This window comes from Daphnia carinata, chromosome 9 (assembly GCF_022539665.2).
Source record: "Daphnia carinata strain CSIRO-1 chromosome 9, CSIRO_AGI_Dcar_HiC_V3, whole genome shotgun sequence".
Classification (NCBI taxonomy): Eukaryota; Metazoa; Arthropoda; class Branchiopoda; order Diplostraca; family Daphniidae; genus Daphnia; species Daphnia carinata.
Window position 1 is genome coordinate 4,666,641 of NC_081339.1, and position 19,412 is coordinate 4,686,052.

Below are 19,412 nucleotides of genomic sequence, written 5' to 3' on the forward strand. Positions count from 1 at the left end.
ATTTGTTGTTGGCCGCCAGTTATGCACCCGTCCTCTTGCTTCTCCTTTTTTTTTTTTCTTTTCTTTTCTAACATCTATAACGTCAAAAGTAACAAATTGCCATTGAGATGGATAGACAAGCGAAAGAAGAAGAAAAAAAAACGAAAGAGAAATGTTAATTTGAAAAATCGAAATAATAAGTTAACTTGAAAGCATTTGTTTTTTTTTTTACCCAATTATTATTTAGTTTTGAAAGGCATGTTTTGAGTTTACAAGTGTTTGGAATTATTGGCCGTTAAGCTGATAATTCAATCACATCTTTTATTGAATATTCGTATCTGCGCTGTAGCTTAATGTAGGTGTAGGTGTAGGGGGGGGGGGAGGGATGTTGCTTTGTCCCGGCCGTCGCACAAACAAGGTTGCCCAGTAACGTGTCATAGATGCCTTGCTCGACGTGGACAATAACCTATACGTGCTCTAAATCGGACCTATTGTGCCAGTGTAGCCCATTGATTTTTATTATGATTTGCAGAGGTACTTACGTAGACACACACACACACACACACACCTGGCTGGACTCGCTACGGATATCGAACGCGTTTGACCGCAAAGCTTTTTGTGTGTCTCTTTGTATGCGCAATTTGCCATCGTTGACTAGTCACGTCAACGATTACGTCTACATTCCCCCCCCTCCCCTCTTTACCTCCTCCTCCGTTCTTCTATCGTTCGATACGACCAAATGACGTCATTGCCAAGTTTTTATTTATAAGTTTTTTTTTTATTTTTATTTTCTTTCTACCAGTAAGAAAGAAAATGATTAGAAATCGAAATGCGAATTAAGTTTAATGTTGATGGCATTCCCGATTGGGGCGGACGATGTGCGGTAATCTAATCGGGGCAACCGGCAGTGACATACACACGTGACCTGCCTCTCTCACCCTAGACGTGTTTTTTTTTTTTCTTCTTCATTTTGTTGTTATCTTGTTGTTTTTTTGTTTTTTTTCTTAGTTACGGTCGTGATGGTGGTGATGGGTATACACAAACACACAAAAAAAATAGAAAGGAATGGGGGGGGGCAGTCGATGGGGCAGTGGAGCGGAATCGTCCTCATGCATATTAAATGTCTAAAAGGAAATAATACGACCAGCGACACATCCACACACACACACACACACAACAAAAAATGCAGTGCGGCGAAAGCTCTACTTAGTTCTGGTGCGATTAATCACGCTAATCGCGTCGCTTGCTCGTCTTTTCTTTCTGTTTAATGACGTATCGGTTCTCTCCCCCACCCCCCCCCCCCCCTTTTTTTTTTCTCCTTTGGCTCGCTTGGCATAACAGAAATGGGCGGGGCGCTGATCATCTTTTGGCCGTCTTGCCGATTGTTTGATGTCTACGGTTTAACTAAGTAAAGTCGTAATTGAGTTGATGGCCGTCATCAATCGATTTCGTCCCCCCCCCCCCCTTTTTTTTTTTTTCTTAAACGTAATCAAAAGGACAAAAACAAATTGGACTTCAAAGGGCATTTTTGATTCTCTTTATTTTTGGTCACAAAGGGAGAGGAACGAGTTTAACGAGTTAACGAACCAATACGAAACGATCAAAGACTGGCTAAAGTGGGATGGATTTATCGTGCCGATTCAGGACATTTTTTTTTTGTTCTTGGGGTGGAAATCTGAAGATATCAATTTGAAAAAAAAAAAAAAAAAAAAAAAAAAAAAAGAGGATGGAAATCAATTGAAACATTTTTTTGCGAGCATTTCAGTTCGGTTGATTAACAGAGATTGGAAGGCGAGAGCTGAGTGGGCTCTAATCTGATTAGATCATCAAATGCGCAAGCAGAATCTTGTGAAGAAAATGATGAAAGGATAAGAATGGACCGACTCGTCTTTTTTAATTGGTCGTTGCGGAAAGGCATTTGATTTTTATAGTGAACTTCATCTTTTGTCTCATCTTGTTTTCGGTTGTAAAACAGCTGAAATCTCTGCATTTTCAGTCTATTTTATTTGTAACGAAAAAAAAAAAAAAAAAAATGATTGCTGAATCCAGTGAGTGGTCCGCTCTGTGGGCGGATTGACGTATTCCAGTCCATTTTCATTCCGGCCTTAATTTTTTTTTTTTTTTTTTTACGTCTCTGCCGCTCCCCTTATTCGTTCGTTTAATTCATCGCCACATCGTTCGTACTGCAGTTGATGGGTGTATCAAAGTGTACATGGTCCGATGGACTGGATTGCAGCAGCCGCCGCCTCATTAACTGGCGAAATGATGTTTGATACTATTATTGTTATGATTATTTACTCGGTCATATAAGTAACCCGAGACAGCTGCGGCGTATTTTGCTTTTTGTTTTGTTTCCTCGGCCGTTTGCCGTGCGTTATGGGCGAGGGATGTGGTATTTTGGGTCGTCTCTTTCCGTCCACGCTGGGTGATATTGTTATTATTATACGCCACATAGAAATGAACGTCGGAGAATGGTTTGACTTTCTTTGCTTCGTTTGGTTTGATTCGACTCATGGTGCAAAGCCATCTAGCGGTTAACTTTTGACATTTATAGCGTGAGAGCCATCTAGTGGTCATTTTTTAAGTAGTTGTTTTCTGCCATCTAGCGTAGACGTTGGCAGAGCCTTTGAAGCAATAGGTAAAGACGCGTTGTTGAAGTTATTTTCTGAATGTATTTTTCGAAGTAAACGTTAGTTAACTAGCACAGTCGAACGACCGTAGATTTTACGGTACGCGTTTTAAGGTTGGCTTTCGCAAATGGCTTCACGTAAGTTGGCGCAATTGTCGTCGTTCCATCCGCCTTGTATGCTGGCGTCGTTCAAGTGAACGCAGTTTCCCGATCCGTCGGGCTGATTGATGGCCCAGTTGAAATAGCCGCCCACGATACCCGTTCCCGTGCTGCCCCAAAGCCAATTTCCTTCGTTGAGGTTGTCGGTTAGGGAAGTCCAGTAACGTGCCGCTAGAATTCAATCATTTAGATCGTAAACGTCGGCCGAATCGTTTTTGTCCGCTACGTGCTACGTGAATTGTTTGTCAAATTGTTCTATTGGAATCTGTTTGCTTACCGTAACCCCAGGCGTCTAACAAAAGGTTTTCTTCCGTTCGGCTCTCGAGGGCCAACAGCTTCATTCCGTTGTTCAAACAAGACGTCGTCTGATCTTCGTGATTTCTCTATACAACGAAAACGTAAAAATCAATTCGTTTTCCCGTTTAGACGCGGGATAGGCGTCGTGATCGTCGTAGCATTTCGTTTTTTTTTTGTTTTGTTTTTTGTACCAAATTGTAATCGACGCAGTAGCAGGATATGTCATCGACAATCCGTCCGCATGAGGTGTTTGGTCCCAAATTGGCGGGACAGATGACAGCCTATAGACGGAAAGCCTTTGGAAATGATGTGTTATACTACATAAGTAATGAATCGTTTTGCCTTTTGAATCTTGAGCTTTAAATTCGAAATTGGCGCCGCCGTTTTGAATTGGACGCTCGCTGCAGGTTGGGTCGTGTACACAACTCGAGGCAAATCTCTTTGGAGGACAATCGGCGAATCAGTGTCCACTCCATCGTGAATCTAACAAAAAAAAAAAAAAAAAAAAAATGATGCGATTTGAAAAATACAAGAATTCGACGTGAAAAAAAAAAGGCTGAAATTTTTTGTCGGTACGGTGAAAAACTGTTGGGCGTCGTTCACGTTTCCAGCGACGATGGTGATGGCGAGAATGCGATTCTCTTCGGTCTGGAATTCCCAGGCGCAGTCTAGTTGCTGTGAGACATCGATTAAAACGTTTTCTTGAACAAACACGCGCCCTCCGCAGTCTACATACAAATGAATGCTTTGGTCGTTATGAATCATTTCGATTTGGTTTGGTTTTGTTTCTTCGCGTAAGACAATGGATACTTACTCCGGGTTGAAGCGACGTTGCCGTAGCTGGAACTGATGGAAACCAGTGCAAAAATGCACAGCGCTATGATCTTCATCGTTGATTTTATTTTGTACGGGGAGAATGGGGGGCGTCGGTGTGTTTAACCGTCTATTTTAATTGACGACGAAGGCTCGCTTTCCTTGTGCTAAAGTTGGTGTCTTTATACGGGAAACAATTGTTTGACTTCGTTTCGAAATCGAGTTTCAATCGCTTGTTACTGATATAATGCATGCGTTTCTGTAACAGCATCACATCTATGGGATTATCGCGTGAACTTTAGATTGGAGGAAGGTGGAAGTCAAAAGAAAAGGAAAAAAATGTCAGCCCGTAGGCGGCCAATCTGATAGAGCTGGTGATAAACGTGAGTCAACATTTGACATGGCGATCCGTCTGTTATCTACTTTGTTATCCGTACCAACTCGATAATAGGGTCATTCTTATTTGCATACCGTGTTGATAGATGGCAGCCAATCTAATTACCAGTGAGCCGGTCTAATTGAAAGCATTCTTTTTGAATAACGTTTAATGAACGGGGCGAATTAATATTTACATCAATGGTACGCGGGTCATTTTTGGAATTTTTGCGACGGCTGCATCTGCTTTAAAATGGACAAAGTCGTATCTGTACGTGAGCTAAGAAAAGATGGAAACTGCGATAGCGAATTCAGTTACAGTTTTCGTTTCATTTTTAACACATCGCCGTCACAATCAGCTTTGAATTACGTAGTCATCATGGGAATGATTGTTATCGGCCACCACGCTGGCCGGTAGTGATTCTTTCAAATTTGAATATCTTTTGTACTTGAATGACTCGATTAATGTGGGCCCGTTAACTCCAATATCTAACTGCTCTATTTTAGTGATCACGCGCACGCAACTCGTTTGCCTATCTCAACTATCACATTCAGGCAATTACTATAGCATGTTTGACGAAAGCGAATTCGAATTCGAAAAGTCCATAGTCTTAAAAAGATAAGTGAAGTTTCTTGTTCGACCTTTCAATTTGTGGCGTGTCCATTTCGTTTACCGTTGAAATTGCATTTAAAAAATGCGTTGATTTAAAAAAAAAAAAAAAAAAAAAAGAAGACAACGAGAAGTTATAATTTACTTTTAATTGATTGACGTGTTTTATCCTTTTATTAACGAGCTTTCGTTTATGATTTGTTTCAGATAGCCAACCTGTGGTCGAGCCGCGTTAAAAACCGGAAGCCAACAGTGCGGCAAACGAAGCTCCATACGGTAAGCCATCAGCTCTAACGTTAGCGTTGTTTTATTCGGCACGAAAATGTCATTGTTGACAAAGTTTCCCCCACACATTTGGAATACCTATAAGCTTATAGGGCGTTTGCAAACGAATAGTAATAAGAAACTTTTGCTTTTGGAATAGTTCAATGACAAACCGCTATGCGGTGAGTTTTGCCCCGTTCTCCATGACGTTTTCTATCGTCGTTCTCGCAAGCAATCAAAACAATGCGCTATGCCCTTCAAATCGATATGGTGGAGAGTGGCAATAGGATGAGACCCACGGACAAGATTTGAACTTTTACAAATAAAAAGTACTCGTGTTGGCGTTCAGGTAGAAAGTAAGAGAGAGGCACACTCAATTGGACCATTTTTGCTGGCGCAGTTTATATTCATGTTACTCGTTGGCTAGGCGGTAGTACCGTAACAGAACAGCGGGAGGGAGTATATTTGCATTGCAGAACTAAGGAATGGCTTGACAGATGGCATTCAATGCACGGCTGCAAAGATTGTCGTTCCAGCATCCAGTCAAGCCCCCATTGATGTGCCCGCAGTCTTCATCATAACTATCATCGGGCTGACTGTCACACCAATTTGCATACCCAGGATACAAATTTGCGCTTGTACTTTGCCAATACCAATGTCCTTCCCGTTGCGTATCGACCAGAGAGGTCCAAAAATAGGCTTCTGTGACGGAATTTATCGTTTTTTTTTAATCGTACTTTTTAAAATTTTGACTCTTTTTGATTACCATAGCCCCATGCAGCGTGAATGGCTCTCTCCTTCTCGTACGTTTCCAGCGTCAGCAATTTCATATTGTGGTTGTTACAATACGTCGTTTGGCTCTCATGACTTCTCTAATTTTCGCGAAAACAATATCCCCAAATTTATTGATTTGATTTGTTTTCTACAGACGTCGTAACTTCCCGAATTAATCGAGAAGGTGGACAAATCTATTGGAGTTGTTACTTGAGTGAAAGTAGCGCAGTAGCACGAAACTGCGTCGACTACTCGTCCGCATTGGCTCTCTGTTCCCAGACTGAAGGGACAATCGATTGCCTTTTAAAAAAGAACTGATGGGCTACTTTGGCCGAATGGGATTATCGTTAAGTGCGAGTCGTTTAACCTTTTGAATTTTGAGCTGTAAATTTGAAGTTGGCGCCTTTTTGAATCGGATGCTCGCCGTCGACTGTGTCGTGTACACGGCCTCTGGCATGTCTTTTCTTGAAACCGCGTGCATCTTTTGATTCTCTACGAGTAGAATGGGCGAATCTTTACCGGGTCCGTCGTGAATCTATAGAAGACAAACTGATCGTTAAAAATTGGATCGGTTGGTAACCAAATGAATTTTGCATACAGCTAGAAAATCCTGAGCTTCTTTGAGGTTTCCGTCGAGCGCGGTGATGACGAGGATACGATCGTCTTGCGTTTGAATGTCCCAGTGACAATTTTCGTGAACTGGAGCTTCAATCACGACCGTATTCTCGACAAAAACTCGTCCTCCACAAACTTTTTCAATTGAATAATAGTAACAAAAAAAAAAAAAGGATTAGAAAATGGTGTCTCTCGGAAAGTAAATGACAGGCTTACGAGGAGATTCGATGGCACTTCCATGACTGGAACTCAAAAGCGTCAAAAGCAAAATAAGAAAAATTGGATTTAGGTTCAACATTTTGCAGGCCATTGACGAACGAGTTGAATCGGTTGAAACTTGGACGAAACTCTTGTTCGGGTTTTTCGCCTGATGTGTGGGAAAATGTCTTTGATGCATCCCTTTATTTCATTTTCTGTATACAATTTTCGGAAGGTTTATCTGACGCAATTGTCCATTTCGTGTGATAAAAGGAGCCAATTTTTGATTGACGGTTAGATGGTTGCTTTGGTTGATATCCAAACCTTTTTGTGCGTCGTCATGCACAGACAATCTTGTGGATGACCGACACCTACGCACGTTCACGTAGGACATGTTCCACCTTAAGTTGGGGACAAACTCCATTTTCAATTTGTTTGTTTTTTTTTTCTGATTATTTTGCCTAAACTTTTACGTATCCTCTCAAAATAGCTTTGTGTGTTGCCATAAGCTTTGCATTGTTTTTCAACCATCTATACGATAAGAAATCATAAACGTACGTTCGACATCTGAAGTGGAGCTTCAATCACGACCGTATTCTCGACAAAAACTCGTCCTCCACAAACTTTTTCAATTGAATAATAGTAACAAAAAAAAAAAAAGGATTAGAAAATGGTGTATCCCCAAGTTTCAAAATGACGCGACAAGTTTTTCTCCTTACGATAGAAAGTAAATGACAAGCTTACTATGAGATTCGATGACACTTCCATGACTGGAATTCGAAAGCGTCAAAAGAAAAATAAGAAAAATTGGACTTGGGTTCACCGTTTTGCATGCCATTGCCGAATGAGTCGAAATTGGTTGAAACTTTGACAAAACTCTTGTTCGTGTTTTTCGTCTGATGCACGGGGAAATCTTTGATGCAATATTTTATTTCATTTTTAATGTGCAATTTTCGGGAAGATTTATCTGCTCCAATTATCCACTTCGTGTGACGGTTTGATTGATACCTAGACATTTGTGTGCCTCACTTCAATTTTTGATAGCTCCTGTTCGTAACAGCCGTCATGCATAGACAATCTTGTGGATGAACGACGCCTACGTGTACCTTATCGCATGAGCCATCCCCCCCCCTCCCAAAAAAAAAAAAAAAAACCAAAGAAAAAAAAACTCCATTTTCAATTTTTTTTTTTTTTTTTTTTTCCTGATCATTTTGCATAAACTTTTGAAGTATTCTCATAAAATAGGTTTGTGCGTTGCCTTAAGTTTTGCATTGGTTTTAAGCCGTCTATACGATAAGAAATTATAAACGAATGTTCGACATCTGTACTGTTTTCTGACCCATAATCATTTGCGGCTTCAATTATAACATCCCCTCGTGACGTTCTTGTTTTTAGATGATGACATTTCCTGTTGTTTAAATTAAATGGAGTTGTATCTGTTATGCCTTTTATTAATTTATCTTCGTTTACCTTTCGTTTCAGACAGTCAACAGCGGCCGGCGCGTGAAGCATTTTCGTTCATGCAACGATGTCGTCGAATTCAAAACCCTTAACGCAAGCAGTGCGGTAAACGAAGCCCCAAATGGTAAGTCGCCAACTGTAAATTCATTTGTTTTATCTCGTGTGAAAGTAAACCTGTTGCACGTGTTACCAATACTTTAGAATATTGACAATCGCGCAGGACGTTTGCAGACGAATGGCATGACGAAGTATCTGGTTTAAGAATAAGCCGAGGCTCAATTGAAGAGCTCTGTGTGATGGGTTTTCCCCCGGTATCTTTCTTTATGTTAACACATTTTTTTTTAACGTTTCTCTTTTTTTTTCGGGAGAGGTCGGGGAGGGGGGGGGGGCGTATTGGTTATCTTATGTCTATCGCGATGAGCATGTTTGAAAGTTAGGCAATTTTGCGTTGACTTTTCAGATTTCATGTTGCTGCACCAATCACCTGTAGAGCTTAACAAGTTGGCTTTCATTTATCAGTTCGAGCTTAAGCATTCGTGATTGACATTGACGAGTTAATTCTTTGGTTTTACCTGTAGGTTAAGCCCAAACAAAGAAACCAGAATTGAGTTCAATCTTATTTCTTACCTGTTGTGTATTTACGTTTGTTTTGTTTGTTTGTTTTTTTTCTTTCTGATTTTTTGTTTTTCTATCAACATTCTCGGTTTTTAAATATCGCCAAGACAATGTGTTAGGCGTTTTAATTCGATAAGGTGCAATGGCATAGGCGGAGCCAAAGGACAAAATTTGAACTTTAGAAAATTAGAATCTAATGTTTGCTTTTGGTTAAAGACTTAGATACAGAAAAATATCCTCAATTGATCGTCTTTTCTTTTTCTTGCACAATTTCTATTTTACTTACTCATTCTCTAGTCTATAATATTGTAACAGAACCGGTGGGGGGTGGGGGGGTAAAAATATCCATAGAGCTAAGGAAGGGCTTGGCAGATAGCGTCGTACTTGTCATTGTCGCAGTCGGCGTCGTTCCAGCATCCATCCGATTCGTAATTGATTATCATGCAGTCTTCACCGCCGAAGAGTCCAGCGTCGTCGGGCTGCCTGTAACACCAATGCGAGTAGCCAGGAAGCAAAGCCGTGTCGGTGCTTTCCCAATACCAAGTCCCTTCGTCTATCGCATCGGTCAGAGAAGTCCAAAAACGGGCCCCTGTATGAAACGCAGTTTAAGATTTCAGTCGCGTTTCGTTTTAAAAAATTCAATTAGCAGTAATGCCATGCAATGCGTCTGTGTCATTTTTCGAGAATGTTCTTGCAAACAGAACGACATCGCATCGCATTTGAATGATCGCAGTTTTGAATTACAATAGCCCCAGGCGGCGTGAATGGCTTGCTCTTTCTCGAACGTTTCTAGCGACAGCAACTCCATATTGTGATTGTAGCAATATACCCTCTGGTCCGTTTGACTTCTCTGAATTTTAGCGAAAAAGAAAATTGCCGCATTAAAAAAAATAATAATAATGAAACAACCGTCTAAACGTCTCGAATTAATCGAGGCGAAACAAATGTCTATATCGCTGTTGTTAACGACTTATACTTCGGTGAAACTAGCGCAGTAGCACGAAACGTCGTCGATGACTCGTCCGCATTGGCTCGCCGTTCCAAGATTAAAGGGGCAATCGACTGCCTGTTTTTGAAAAGAATTGATTTTTTTACTAGGGCGGAATGGGATTACCGTTAAGTGCGAGTCGTTTAACCTTTTGAATTTTGAGCTTTAAATTTGAAGTTGGCGCCTTTTTGAATCGGATGCTCGCCGTCGACTGTGTCGTGTACACGGCCTCTGGCATGTCTTTTCTTGAAACCGCGTGCATCTTTTGATTCTCTACGAGTAGAATGGGCGAATCTTTACCGGGTCCGTCGTGAATCTATAGAAGACAAACTGATCGTTAAAAATTGGATCGGTTGGTAACCAAATGAATTTTGCATACAGCTAGAAAATCCTGAGCTTCTTTGAGGTTTCCGTCGAGCGCGGTGATGACGAGGATACGATCGTCTTGCGTTTGAATGTCCCAGTGACAATTTTCGTGAACTGGAGCTTCAATCACGACCGTATTCTCGACAAAAACTCGTCCTCCACAAACTTTTCCAATTGAATAATAATAATAAAAAAAAGGATTAGAAAATGGTGTCTCTCGAAACTTTTGAAATGACGCGACAAATTTTTTTTTGCCCTCTCGTTACGTTGGAAAGTAAATGACAGGCTTACGAGGAGATTCGATGGCACTTCCATGACTGGAACTCAAAAGCGTCAAAAGCAAAATAAGAAAAATTGGATTTAGGTTCAACATTTTGCAGGCCATTGACGAATGAGTTGAATCGGTTGAAACTTGGACGAAACTCTTGTTCGGGTTTTTCGCCTGATGTGTGGGAAAATGTCTTTGATGCATCCCTTTATTTCATTTTCAATATGCAATTTTCGGAAGGTTTATCTGACGCAATTGTCCATTTCGTGTGATAAAAGGAGCCAATTTTTGATTGACGGTTAGATGGTTGCTTTGATTGATATCCAAACCTTTTTGGGCGTCGTCATGCACAGACAATCTTGTGGATGACCGACATCTACGCATGTTCACGTAGGGCATGTTCCACCTTAAGTTGGGGACAAACTCCATTTTCAATTTGTTTGTTTTTTTTTCTGATTATTTTGCCTAAACTTTTACGTATCCTCTCAAAATAGCTTTGTGTGTTGCCATAAGCTTTGCATTGTTTTTCAACCATCTATACGATAAGAAATCATAAACGTACGTTCGACATCTGAACTGTTTTCCGACACATAATTATCTGCGGATTCAATTATGACCTCCCCTTGTGATATTCTTGTGCTTGATTTTTGTTTTTAGATGAAGACATTTCTTGTCGTTTGACTTGAATTGAGTTGTGTCTGTTAGGCCTTTATTAATTAATCTTTCGTTTACTTTTCGTTGCAGAGAGTCAGCAGCAGTCGTCGCGCAAAGCATTTTATTTTAAATGCAACGATGCCGTATCTGCGACATCAAATGGTGAGTCATCAATGCTAAAGCTATTACCGTTGCGTGTCGCGTGAAATGGAGTTTCCCCCAAACTTGAATCGTTTCTTGCTTAATCCAAGGTATAATCACCAAGGGTTTGGATGGTTCTGATGAGTTAATGGGCCATTCTATGTCATTTGTTTCGGGTATTGTCGTCGCGCCAATGCAAAACCCTTCAGGCAGCCGTGCGGTAAACGAACCTCAAAATGGCAAGTCACTAAACTTTAAATTTTCGCGTGTTTTAATGCCGTGTGAAAGTCAACTTGGCGCGTGTTGCCGACGCGTTTGCATATGAATGGCGGAAGTGTCCGGTTTAGGAATAATTCGAAGCTGAATTGCATAACGCTGTGTGATGGGTTTTCCCCCGATATCTGTCTTTAACTTCAACATTTTTTAAAAATATTTTTCCTTTTTTTTTGGGGGGGGGGGCGGGCGTATTGGTTATCTTAGGTCTATTGCGATAAACACCTTTGAAAGTTAGGCAGTTTAGCGTTGACTTTTCAGATCTCATGTTGTTGCACCAATCACCTGTAGAGCTTAACAAGTTGGCTTTCATTTATCAGTTCGAGCTTAAGCATTCATGATTAACATTGACGAGTTAATTCTTCGGTTTTACCTGTAGGTTAAGCCAAAACAAAGAAGCCAGAATTGAGTTCAATCTTATTTCTTACGTGTTGTGTTTTTACGTTTTTTTTTTTTTTTTTCTTTCTGATTTTTTGTTTTTCTATCAACATTCTCGGATTTTAAATATCGCCAAGACAATGTGTTAGGCCTTTTAATTCGAAAAGGTGCAATGTCATAGGCGGAGCCAAAGGGCAAGATTTGAGCTTTAGAAAATTAGTATCTAATATTTGCTTTTGGTTAAAGACTTAGATACAGAAAAATATCCTCAATTGATCGTTTGTTTCTCTTTCTTGCACAATTTCTATTTCCCTTACTTATTCTCTAGTCTATAATATTGTGAAGGAACGGGTGGGGGGGGCGGTAAAAATATCCATAGAGCTAAGGAAGGGCTTGGCAGATAGCATCGAACTTGTCGTTGTCGCAGTTGGCGTCGTTCCAGCATCCATCCGATTCGTAATTGATTATCATGCAGTCTTCACCGCCGAAGAGTCCAGCGTCGTCGGGCTTCCTGTAACACCAATGCGAATAACCAGGAAGCAATGCCGTGTCGGTGCTTTCCCAATACCAAGTCCCTTCGTATATCGCATCGGTCAGAGAAGTCCAAAAACGGGCCCCTGTATGAAACGCAGTTTAAGATTTCAGTCGCGTTTCGTTTAAAAAAAATTCAATTAGCAGTAATGCCATGCAATGCTTCTGTGTCATTTTTCGAGAATGTTCTTGCAAACAGAACGACATCGCATCGCATTTGAATGATCGCAGTTTTGAATTACCATAGCCCCAGGCGGCGTGAATGGCTTGCTCTTTCTCGAACGTTTCCAGCGACAGCAATTTCATATTGTGATTGTAGCAATATACCCTCTGGTCCGTTTGACTTCTCTGAATTTTAGCGAAAAAGAAAATTGCCGCATTAAAAAAAAAATAATAATGAAACAACCGTCTAAACGTCTCGAATTAATCGAGGCGAAACAAATGTCTATATCGCTGTTGTTAACGACTTATACTTCGGTGAAACTAGCGCAGTAGCACGAAACGTCGTCGATGACTCGTCCGCATTGGCTCGCCGTTCCAAGATTAAAGGGGCAATCGACTGCCTGTTTTGAAAAGAATTGATTTGTTACTAGGGCGGAATGGGATTACCGTTAAGTGCGAGTCGTTTAACCTTTTGAATTTTGAGCTGTAAATTTGAAGTTGGCGCCTTTTTGAATCGGATGCTCGCCGTTGACTGTGTCGTGTACACGGCCTCTGGCATATCTTTTCTTGAAACCTCGTGCATCCTTTGATTCTCTACGAGAAGAATGGGCGACTCTTTGCTGGATCCGTCGTGAATCTGTAGAAGAAAAACTGAACGTTGAAAAATTGGGTCGGTTGGCCATCAAATAATAATTTTGCATACAGCTAGAAAATCTTGAGCTTCTTTGAGGTTTCCGTTGAGCGCGGTGATGACGAGGATACGGTCGTCTTGCGTTTGAATATCCCAGTAACAATGTTCGTGAACTGGAGCTTCAATCACGACCGTATTCTCGACAAAAACTCGTCCTCCACAAACTTGTCCAATTGAATAATAGTAACAAAAAAAAAAGGATTAGAAAATGGTGTCTCTGGGAAGTTTGAAATGACGCGACAAGTTTGTTTTTTTTTTTTCCCTCTCTTTACGTTAGAAAGTAAATGACAGGCTTACGAGGAGACTCGACGGCATTTCCATGACTGGAACTCAAAAGCGTCGAGAGCAAAATTAAAAAAATGGGAATGATGTTCACCATTTTGCAGGCCATTGTCGAACGCGATGGCGACGGTTAAAACTTGGACAAACACTTGTTCGGGTTTCCCTTCTGATGTGGAGCAAAATGTTTCTTTGTTGGACTATTTTAATTCATTTTTGATATGCATTTTTTTTTAAAAGAGAGTTTTATCTGCTCTTGTTTTCCATTTCGTGCGATAAAAATGAGCCAATATTTGAAGAACTTTGCCACAGTTGATTGATTGATATAGAGACCTCTTTTACCTCAGTGCGTCCTTGATAGCTCCCTTGCATGATAGTTCTATAACCAACATGCTACCGCCATCTAGAGACAGTTTCAGGCATCACGCGGGATTAGCGTGAAAAAAAACGTTCGTTAGGGGGGAAAATTCATTTTGAAATTGTTTTATGATTATTCGCCTCATTTGCAAAGCGATCGTTGCAAAGTTTCAATTATTCGCTATCTCTTTGCCTTTTTCACACCATTGGATGGCGCAATCAAAAAATGAGGGTAAGGAAAGGAATAAAAAAAAAAAAACGTTCTTTTTCACTGTTAGAATTTTCACCCCGACAGATGTTTGTTTTTGTCTTCTATGGCCCACTATTTTTCAATTGAATTTTCGTTTTCTATTATCGTTTTATTTTTCAACACCAGTTCTGGTCTTTCCCAGCGATTATGACGTTATTCTGCAAAATGATTACTCCGCCGCCAGAACACAAGAATTCGGTCATGCGTACGGGATGGGGCGGGATAAAAAAAAAAAAATCGCCATTTGGCGTTGTTGAATAGCACGACCGTTTAAACAAAAAAAAAACGTGTAACGGGTGGAGGGGGTATGTAGGTCGATCCCTTTCTCCCCCACCAGTGGCAAAGCAATCCAACAAGACAAACAAACGAAGTGGGGAAAGAAGAAGAAGAAAAAGAACCTAATTGTTTTTCTAATGCCTCTCGCGATTGAGCCTCTTTTTTTTTTTTTATCAGATGGAGCAATCACAATCCAAAATAAAAGTATGATTATCTTTAACCAAAAAAAAAAAAAAAAACAATCAGCTGTTTGTAACTAGTGGTACAAATTTTGCCACGAGGGCGATTGTGCGTAATCATTTGCGTGCAAAGGGCTGACCAAGAGCGCTGGAACACTTCCCTTTCTCTGCTGTGTGTGTGTGTGTGTGTGTGTGTGTGTGTGTGTGTGTGTAAAAAGTAGCAGCAGCCCCTCAAGTCTTACCTGTGTAATGACAACGCGAAGACATTAGCATCTTCCTTTCTCTTTGCGCCCGTGTACACGTCGGGCAAAAGCGGAGAGAAAGTGTAGTTGAAGTGGAATGTCAAAGAGCGTCAAATCGTTGGCCCCTCAGTCCGTGTTGCATATGTTTTTTGTTTTGTTTTGTTTTGTTTACAGCTATTAAAAGTGGCAACTTTTCCCGCCCGCAGGAGAATCATTTTCCAATGTCCGTTTAGAGCACAAGTCGCTCCGAACATGGCAGTTAACCCCATTTGTTTTTCTTTCTTTTTTTTTTTTTTCCTTTCATTTCGCGTCTTAATTTATTTATAATAATCGAAAACCGGAAAAACGGTTATGATTTTGATATGATTGTTACGATAAACTGCTAACGCAAAGTCGTAACTATTTATTTATTATTACATATACGTATATCTATTTTTTATTTTTCATAGCCGAAGGGATTCGATTAAAAGAGAAAACGCATCATCTCAATAAAAGTCGTTTCATTATTTGTTTTCATGGTGGGGAGGGGGGGGGGGAGGAGGCGGACGAGTTTTCGGAGGCGAATCGTCGTTACTTTGAAACTGACGGGTCACTTTGGTGCCGTGCCGTTGGATTAGAAAACTTCCTCGCACAACTTAATAATATATATATATATAAAACGCTTCAGGTGTAGGTCTAGCAACAAGAACGACAACAACAAATGTAATTGAATATTTCACGCGCCAATACTTCCCACGGGGCTATAAACAACCGCAAAAATCGAAAAAATCACGATTGAGGAAAAGCAAGAAAGAAAGAAAAACAAAACAAACTAGGTTAGTTGCATCGTACGCTACATTTTGTGCGTTGGCATTTGTTGTTGTTGTTTGGAAAAATATATATAACCCTTGTATGTGTAATACCAGGTATTTTATACCGGAAAGATCCGTTTTTTCCCCCCAAATTTCCCACCCATTTAGACATATAATATTAGCCTGGAAAAAGGAGAGAAAAAAAAAGAAAAAAGAAAAATGGGGGGGGTGGGGGACCTTGATATTTGTACGTATTGAATGTAAGAGAGAAGGAAGAAAAAAAAAAAAAATTCACGGCCCTGAGGGTATGTTTGGTAGGGCGCGAACGCCACACATGGCGTCTCCGTTCACGCATTGGCTCTGCTCTATTTCAATAAGACGTCGGTCGTCCTGGTACTCGCAGACAAAATCCGAGTGTTAAACCAAACAATAACACAAACTGTGCATATTTTTTTTAGTAGGCCACCACTCTTTGATGTGGTGAGTCAATGTGCGCACGATGCTGGCGGATGTCGGGAACAGAGTTTTGAACTCAATCTCGGCTTTGATTGTTTTTATTTAAAGTCCCGCAGCTCGTTCGCAACAATGGGAAGCCAAACGAAATTTCAAAAAAAAAAAAAAAAAAAAGATATCGAGTTTGAGATAAGACGTAGCCCTCATCCCTTCCAATTCGGCATGTGAAAGTTCCCTGTCAATATCCAGCTTCATTTCCTTTCTCTTTCCGCTGCGTCCATTTTTCTTTCTTTCTTTCTTCAAATCTAAAGTGCGCCTCGTAGGCACGTAATCATCGATGGTCGTTAACAGGTTTTCGGTCGGCTCTGTTGGCCATGCACGTCCATTTCTGTTCCTCTTGATTTACGACCGCCAAGTGAAGTGAAAGAAGGAAAAAAAAAATATGACGAACGAACTCGACACGGTTTAATGAGGTCTTGATAATAGAATGGGAAAATTAATGAGATGTGTGAAATATGATTCGCGAATAAAAAAAGATAGGGGGGGGGGGGTTTGCCCGTGTGACATTCACGCAAGAAAAAAGAATTTGATTGCTTCGGTGCGGTTGAGCTGCGTCGACAGGCGACCTATTTTTTTTATTATTATTACTATTCGAAGTGCGCATATTGTCGTGAATTACGGATGAACAGACGATGATTCCGTGCGTTCATCAAGTAAAAGAAAAGAAAAAGGATGAGATTCATGTCTTTCAGGGTTTTTTTTTTTTTTTTTTTTTTTGTTCATCCATTGAAAGGGGTAAAAATATGATTCGTGCGTTTCTTATCGTCGTAAGAAAAATGCGGTCGTGTGGAACTTTTGAAAACTCGTACGCCATCATGATCTTCTTCTTCTCCTTTTCTTTTAAAGGAGAAACAAAAGAAAACAAAACAAAAAAAATGTTGTTGCCGGAAGAGTTTGTTTTGAATATTCGACATGTTGATTGACAGCATTTCTATCCGTTATCTTGGCGTCCCTTTTTCTTTCTTTCTTTCTTTCTTTTTTTTTTTTTTTTTCTTCTTCTTCTTTCTTGTTGTCGGAAATGTTTTCTAATTCATCCGTCAGGAAGAGTTGATTTCTGAAGAGTCGTTTCTCCGTGCGGGTGTGTCAGTGTGTGTGGCGAACTGTTTAGTCAAAATAAAGTAATAACCGGTTGTCATCTGTAGAAATCTCGACAGACATCGAACATGCCTCAAATGCTTTCCATGTTTTTCTTCGGTAACTTTTCGAACGTGACCCAATAAAGAAGAAAAACTCGCGACACAAAGTTGCAATCATTTCTGCAATACTCACCACATTCCCGCAGAGCAAACTTGAAATTTGACCTCCCCCAAATACCTTCCGCATATCATCACCATTTATATTTTATTTTTATTTTTTTTTTTATTTTTTTTTATTTTTTTTTTTTTGCCCAAACAAAAAATAAAATAAAATTTGAAAGATACCTACATCTGTTTGAGACAGCTCTCACTTTCTCTCCCTTACCCGAGATGTAAAAACATATTCTTTAAAAAAAATAAAAAATAAATAAATAATCTACTCCTTTCTCCTCCCTATTCAAAAGTGTTGGCCGAGTCCAGCAGTGGCGTAAGAGAATGATGAATGTGTTTGTCGTCCCGTACCGTTTGTCCGTTCTCTCTCCTTGCAGGCAACTCTTTCGTATGCAAATATGCGCATTCCCCCGTCTGCCTGTTTGAGCGCACAGCTTTGAAGGCACCGTGATGAAGGAGGAAAAACGATGATTTCAAGACGAAAGAGAAAAGATGTTGCAACAAGTCAGGCTCCGGCCATCATGAGGAAAAAGAACTTTCACCCGTTCTTATTATTATTAATTTTTTTTTTTTTTTTTGTACTTAGTACTTTCACCTGGGCCTGTTTTTTTTGTTTTTTTTTATTCATCTTTCCTAATTCATTTTTTTTTTTTTTTGCGCTCCTCTTCGGATGGATTCCCGAAGCCATTAGCCAGTTTTAATTATGTTGCTACGACGAGATTTTGTTTTCTGTGTTCACTTTTTGTTTTCTTTTTTTTTTTTTTTTTGCTGTTGCAGAATCTCTTCGGGCCTCGTTCAGGGCGGTGTGAAAGCCCCTCGACTAGTTAATTCTTGTTGATTATCTTCTTGAGATTTGGTTCGAACAGATTTGTGTGTTGTTTTTCCTGTCTCATTTGCTCGAATCGAAAAGAGGAGATGGGGGGGGGGGGGAGTGGAGATACATGGCGATCATCTAATTGCATGGTGAAAACAGCCATCTGATCGTCGATTCATTTCCCTTCATTTAACTCGTTCTCGAATCGTTTTCGGATGATAATCTGATAGTTGTCGGAGAGCCTTTCACTCTTCTTTTTTTTTTCCCGTATGTGTGTGTTTCTAATGAGATGTTCCAGACGTTCTTTTCACCGTTTTGATTGAGAACAAGTGAAAAGCGATCTGTAGAATGAAATTTCTTTTATTTCAGCGACCAGAACATTTCAAGGAGTTTGACTAGCAAACATCGATCATTGTCGAATATGCCGCGTGATTATTTGTACCGCAACAATGGTCACGTCGTAAGCGAGGCAGGGGGGCATTACCACACACGCAAAAGTCGAAGCAAAATACGATCCATAAACACATTTTCTATCTGCTAAGTAGATCAATCGCGAAATGATTTCGAGTCTTATCAATAAAAATGTTTCGTTTTTCTTTTCTTTTTCTCTCCCCTCTAGGATATCACGCCGGTATTGGTCGGGATTCGAAACAAAAATGGGGTTTCCATCGCTACGTCGGAAGTGAAGATAGACAAAATTGGGAGGACGAGATATGAACGGTTGTCGCTATTCAATCATTCACCGCCTACTACTCCACAAATACAGAAGAAAAATAAAAGGTAAGAGTACGTTAGCCCTAACGTATCCACGCCCTGTCTTTGAGAAAAATGAGGTCGTTTCCAGGAGGGATATGAGACAGGAGACAGTAGGAGGCGCGGGATCCATGTCCGGTCTCTTTCCTCTACCGAAATTGCGGAACAATTCACCCCCCCCCCTTCCCCACCCAAAAAAAAAATGACATCCAAACGTAAAAAAAAAAAAAATAATAAGAAGAAGAAGAAAAAAAAAAAAATGTGTAACACGAAAATAAAACAATGCCCTGAAGGCAACGTGACCTAAAAGAAACGCACGTAACTTTGATGCTTTTTTTTTTGCGGTCTCTTGATTCTATACAAGTGTAAAAGAAATGTATTTTTTTTTTTTTCTTCTTCTTCTTCTACTACTTCTTCTTTTACTTCCATCTTTTATTTTTACTTATTTAATTTTTTTTTTTTTGCGCGCG

At 40.2% G+C, this 19,412-nt stretch overlaps 4 protein-coding genes and 1 long non-coding RNA gene across 5 annotated transcripts; 1 reads left to right on the plus strand and 4 right to left on the minus strand.

Moving 5' to 3' along the window:
- Nucleotides 1-2,628: 2,628 nt before the first annotated feature.
- Nucleotides 2,629-4,040, minus strand: LOC130688631 (C-type lectin lectoxin-Enh6-like). Its single transcript, XM_057511632.2, has 6 exons — nt 3,879-4,040; nt 3,641-3,792; nt 3,407-3,547; nt 3,256-3,345; nt 3,045-3,150; nt 2,629-2,938 (listed from the first exon to the last, which is right to left on the minus strand). Exons 1-6 carry the CDS (start codon nt 3,952-3,954, stop codon nt 2,718-2,720), a joined length of 786 nt encoding a protein of 261 aa, XP_057367615.1. The 5' UTR covers nt 3,955-4,040; the 3' UTR covers nt 2,629-2,717.
- A 959-nt stretch (nt 4,041-4,999) lies between these two features.
- LOC132088319 (uncharacterized) lies at nt 5,000-19,145 on the plus strand. Its single transcript, XR_009421815.1, has 5 exons — nt 5,000-5,138; nt 8,196-8,298; nt 11,156-11,227; nt 18,809-18,969; nt 19,034-19,145. It is a non-coding gene; the product is annotated as an uncharacterized LOC132088319 (long non-coding RNA).
- Nucleotides 5,500-6,892, minus strand: LOC130688628 (uncharacterized). Its single transcript, XM_057511626.2, has 6 exons — nt 6,732-6,892; nt 6,499-6,650; nt 6,268-6,435; nt 6,111-6,200; nt 5,893-5,998; nt 5,500-5,828 (listed from the first exon to the last, which is right to left on the minus strand). The coding sequence occupies exons 1-6, from the start codon at nt 6,823-6,825 to the stop codon at nt 5,605-5,607; spliced, it is 834 nt and encodes a 277-aa protein (XP_057367609.1). The 5' UTR covers nt 6,826-6,892; the 3' UTR covers nt 5,500-5,604.
- LOC132087694 (CD209 antigen-like protein D) lies at nt 8,791-10,578 on the minus strand. Its single transcript, XM_057511629.2, has 6 exons — nt 10,435-10,578; nt 10,157-10,308; nt 9,926-10,093; nt 9,766-9,855; nt 9,534-9,639; nt 8,791-9,378 (listed from the first exon to the last, which is right to left on the minus strand). Exons 1-6 carry the CDS (start codon nt 10,526-10,528, stop codon nt 9,143-9,145), a joined length of 846 nt encoding a protein of 281 aa, XP_057367612.1. The 5' UTR covers nt 10,529-10,578; the 3' UTR covers nt 8,791-9,142.
- LOC130688629 (CD209 antigen-like protein D) lies at nt 12,224-13,671 on the minus strand. The gene is made up of 6 exons (XM_057511628.2): nt 13,539-13,671; nt 13,254-13,405; nt 13,020-13,187; nt 12,862-12,951; nt 12,631-12,736; nt 12,224-12,474 (listed from the first exon to the last, which is right to left on the minus strand). The coding sequence occupies exons 1-6, from the start codon at nt 13,630-13,632 to the stop codon at nt 12,239-12,241; spliced, it is 846 nt and encodes a 281-aa protein (XP_057367611.1). The 5' UTR covers nt 13,633-13,671; the 3' UTR covers nt 12,224-12,238.
- Nucleotides 19,146-19,412: the final 267 nt, after the last annotated feature.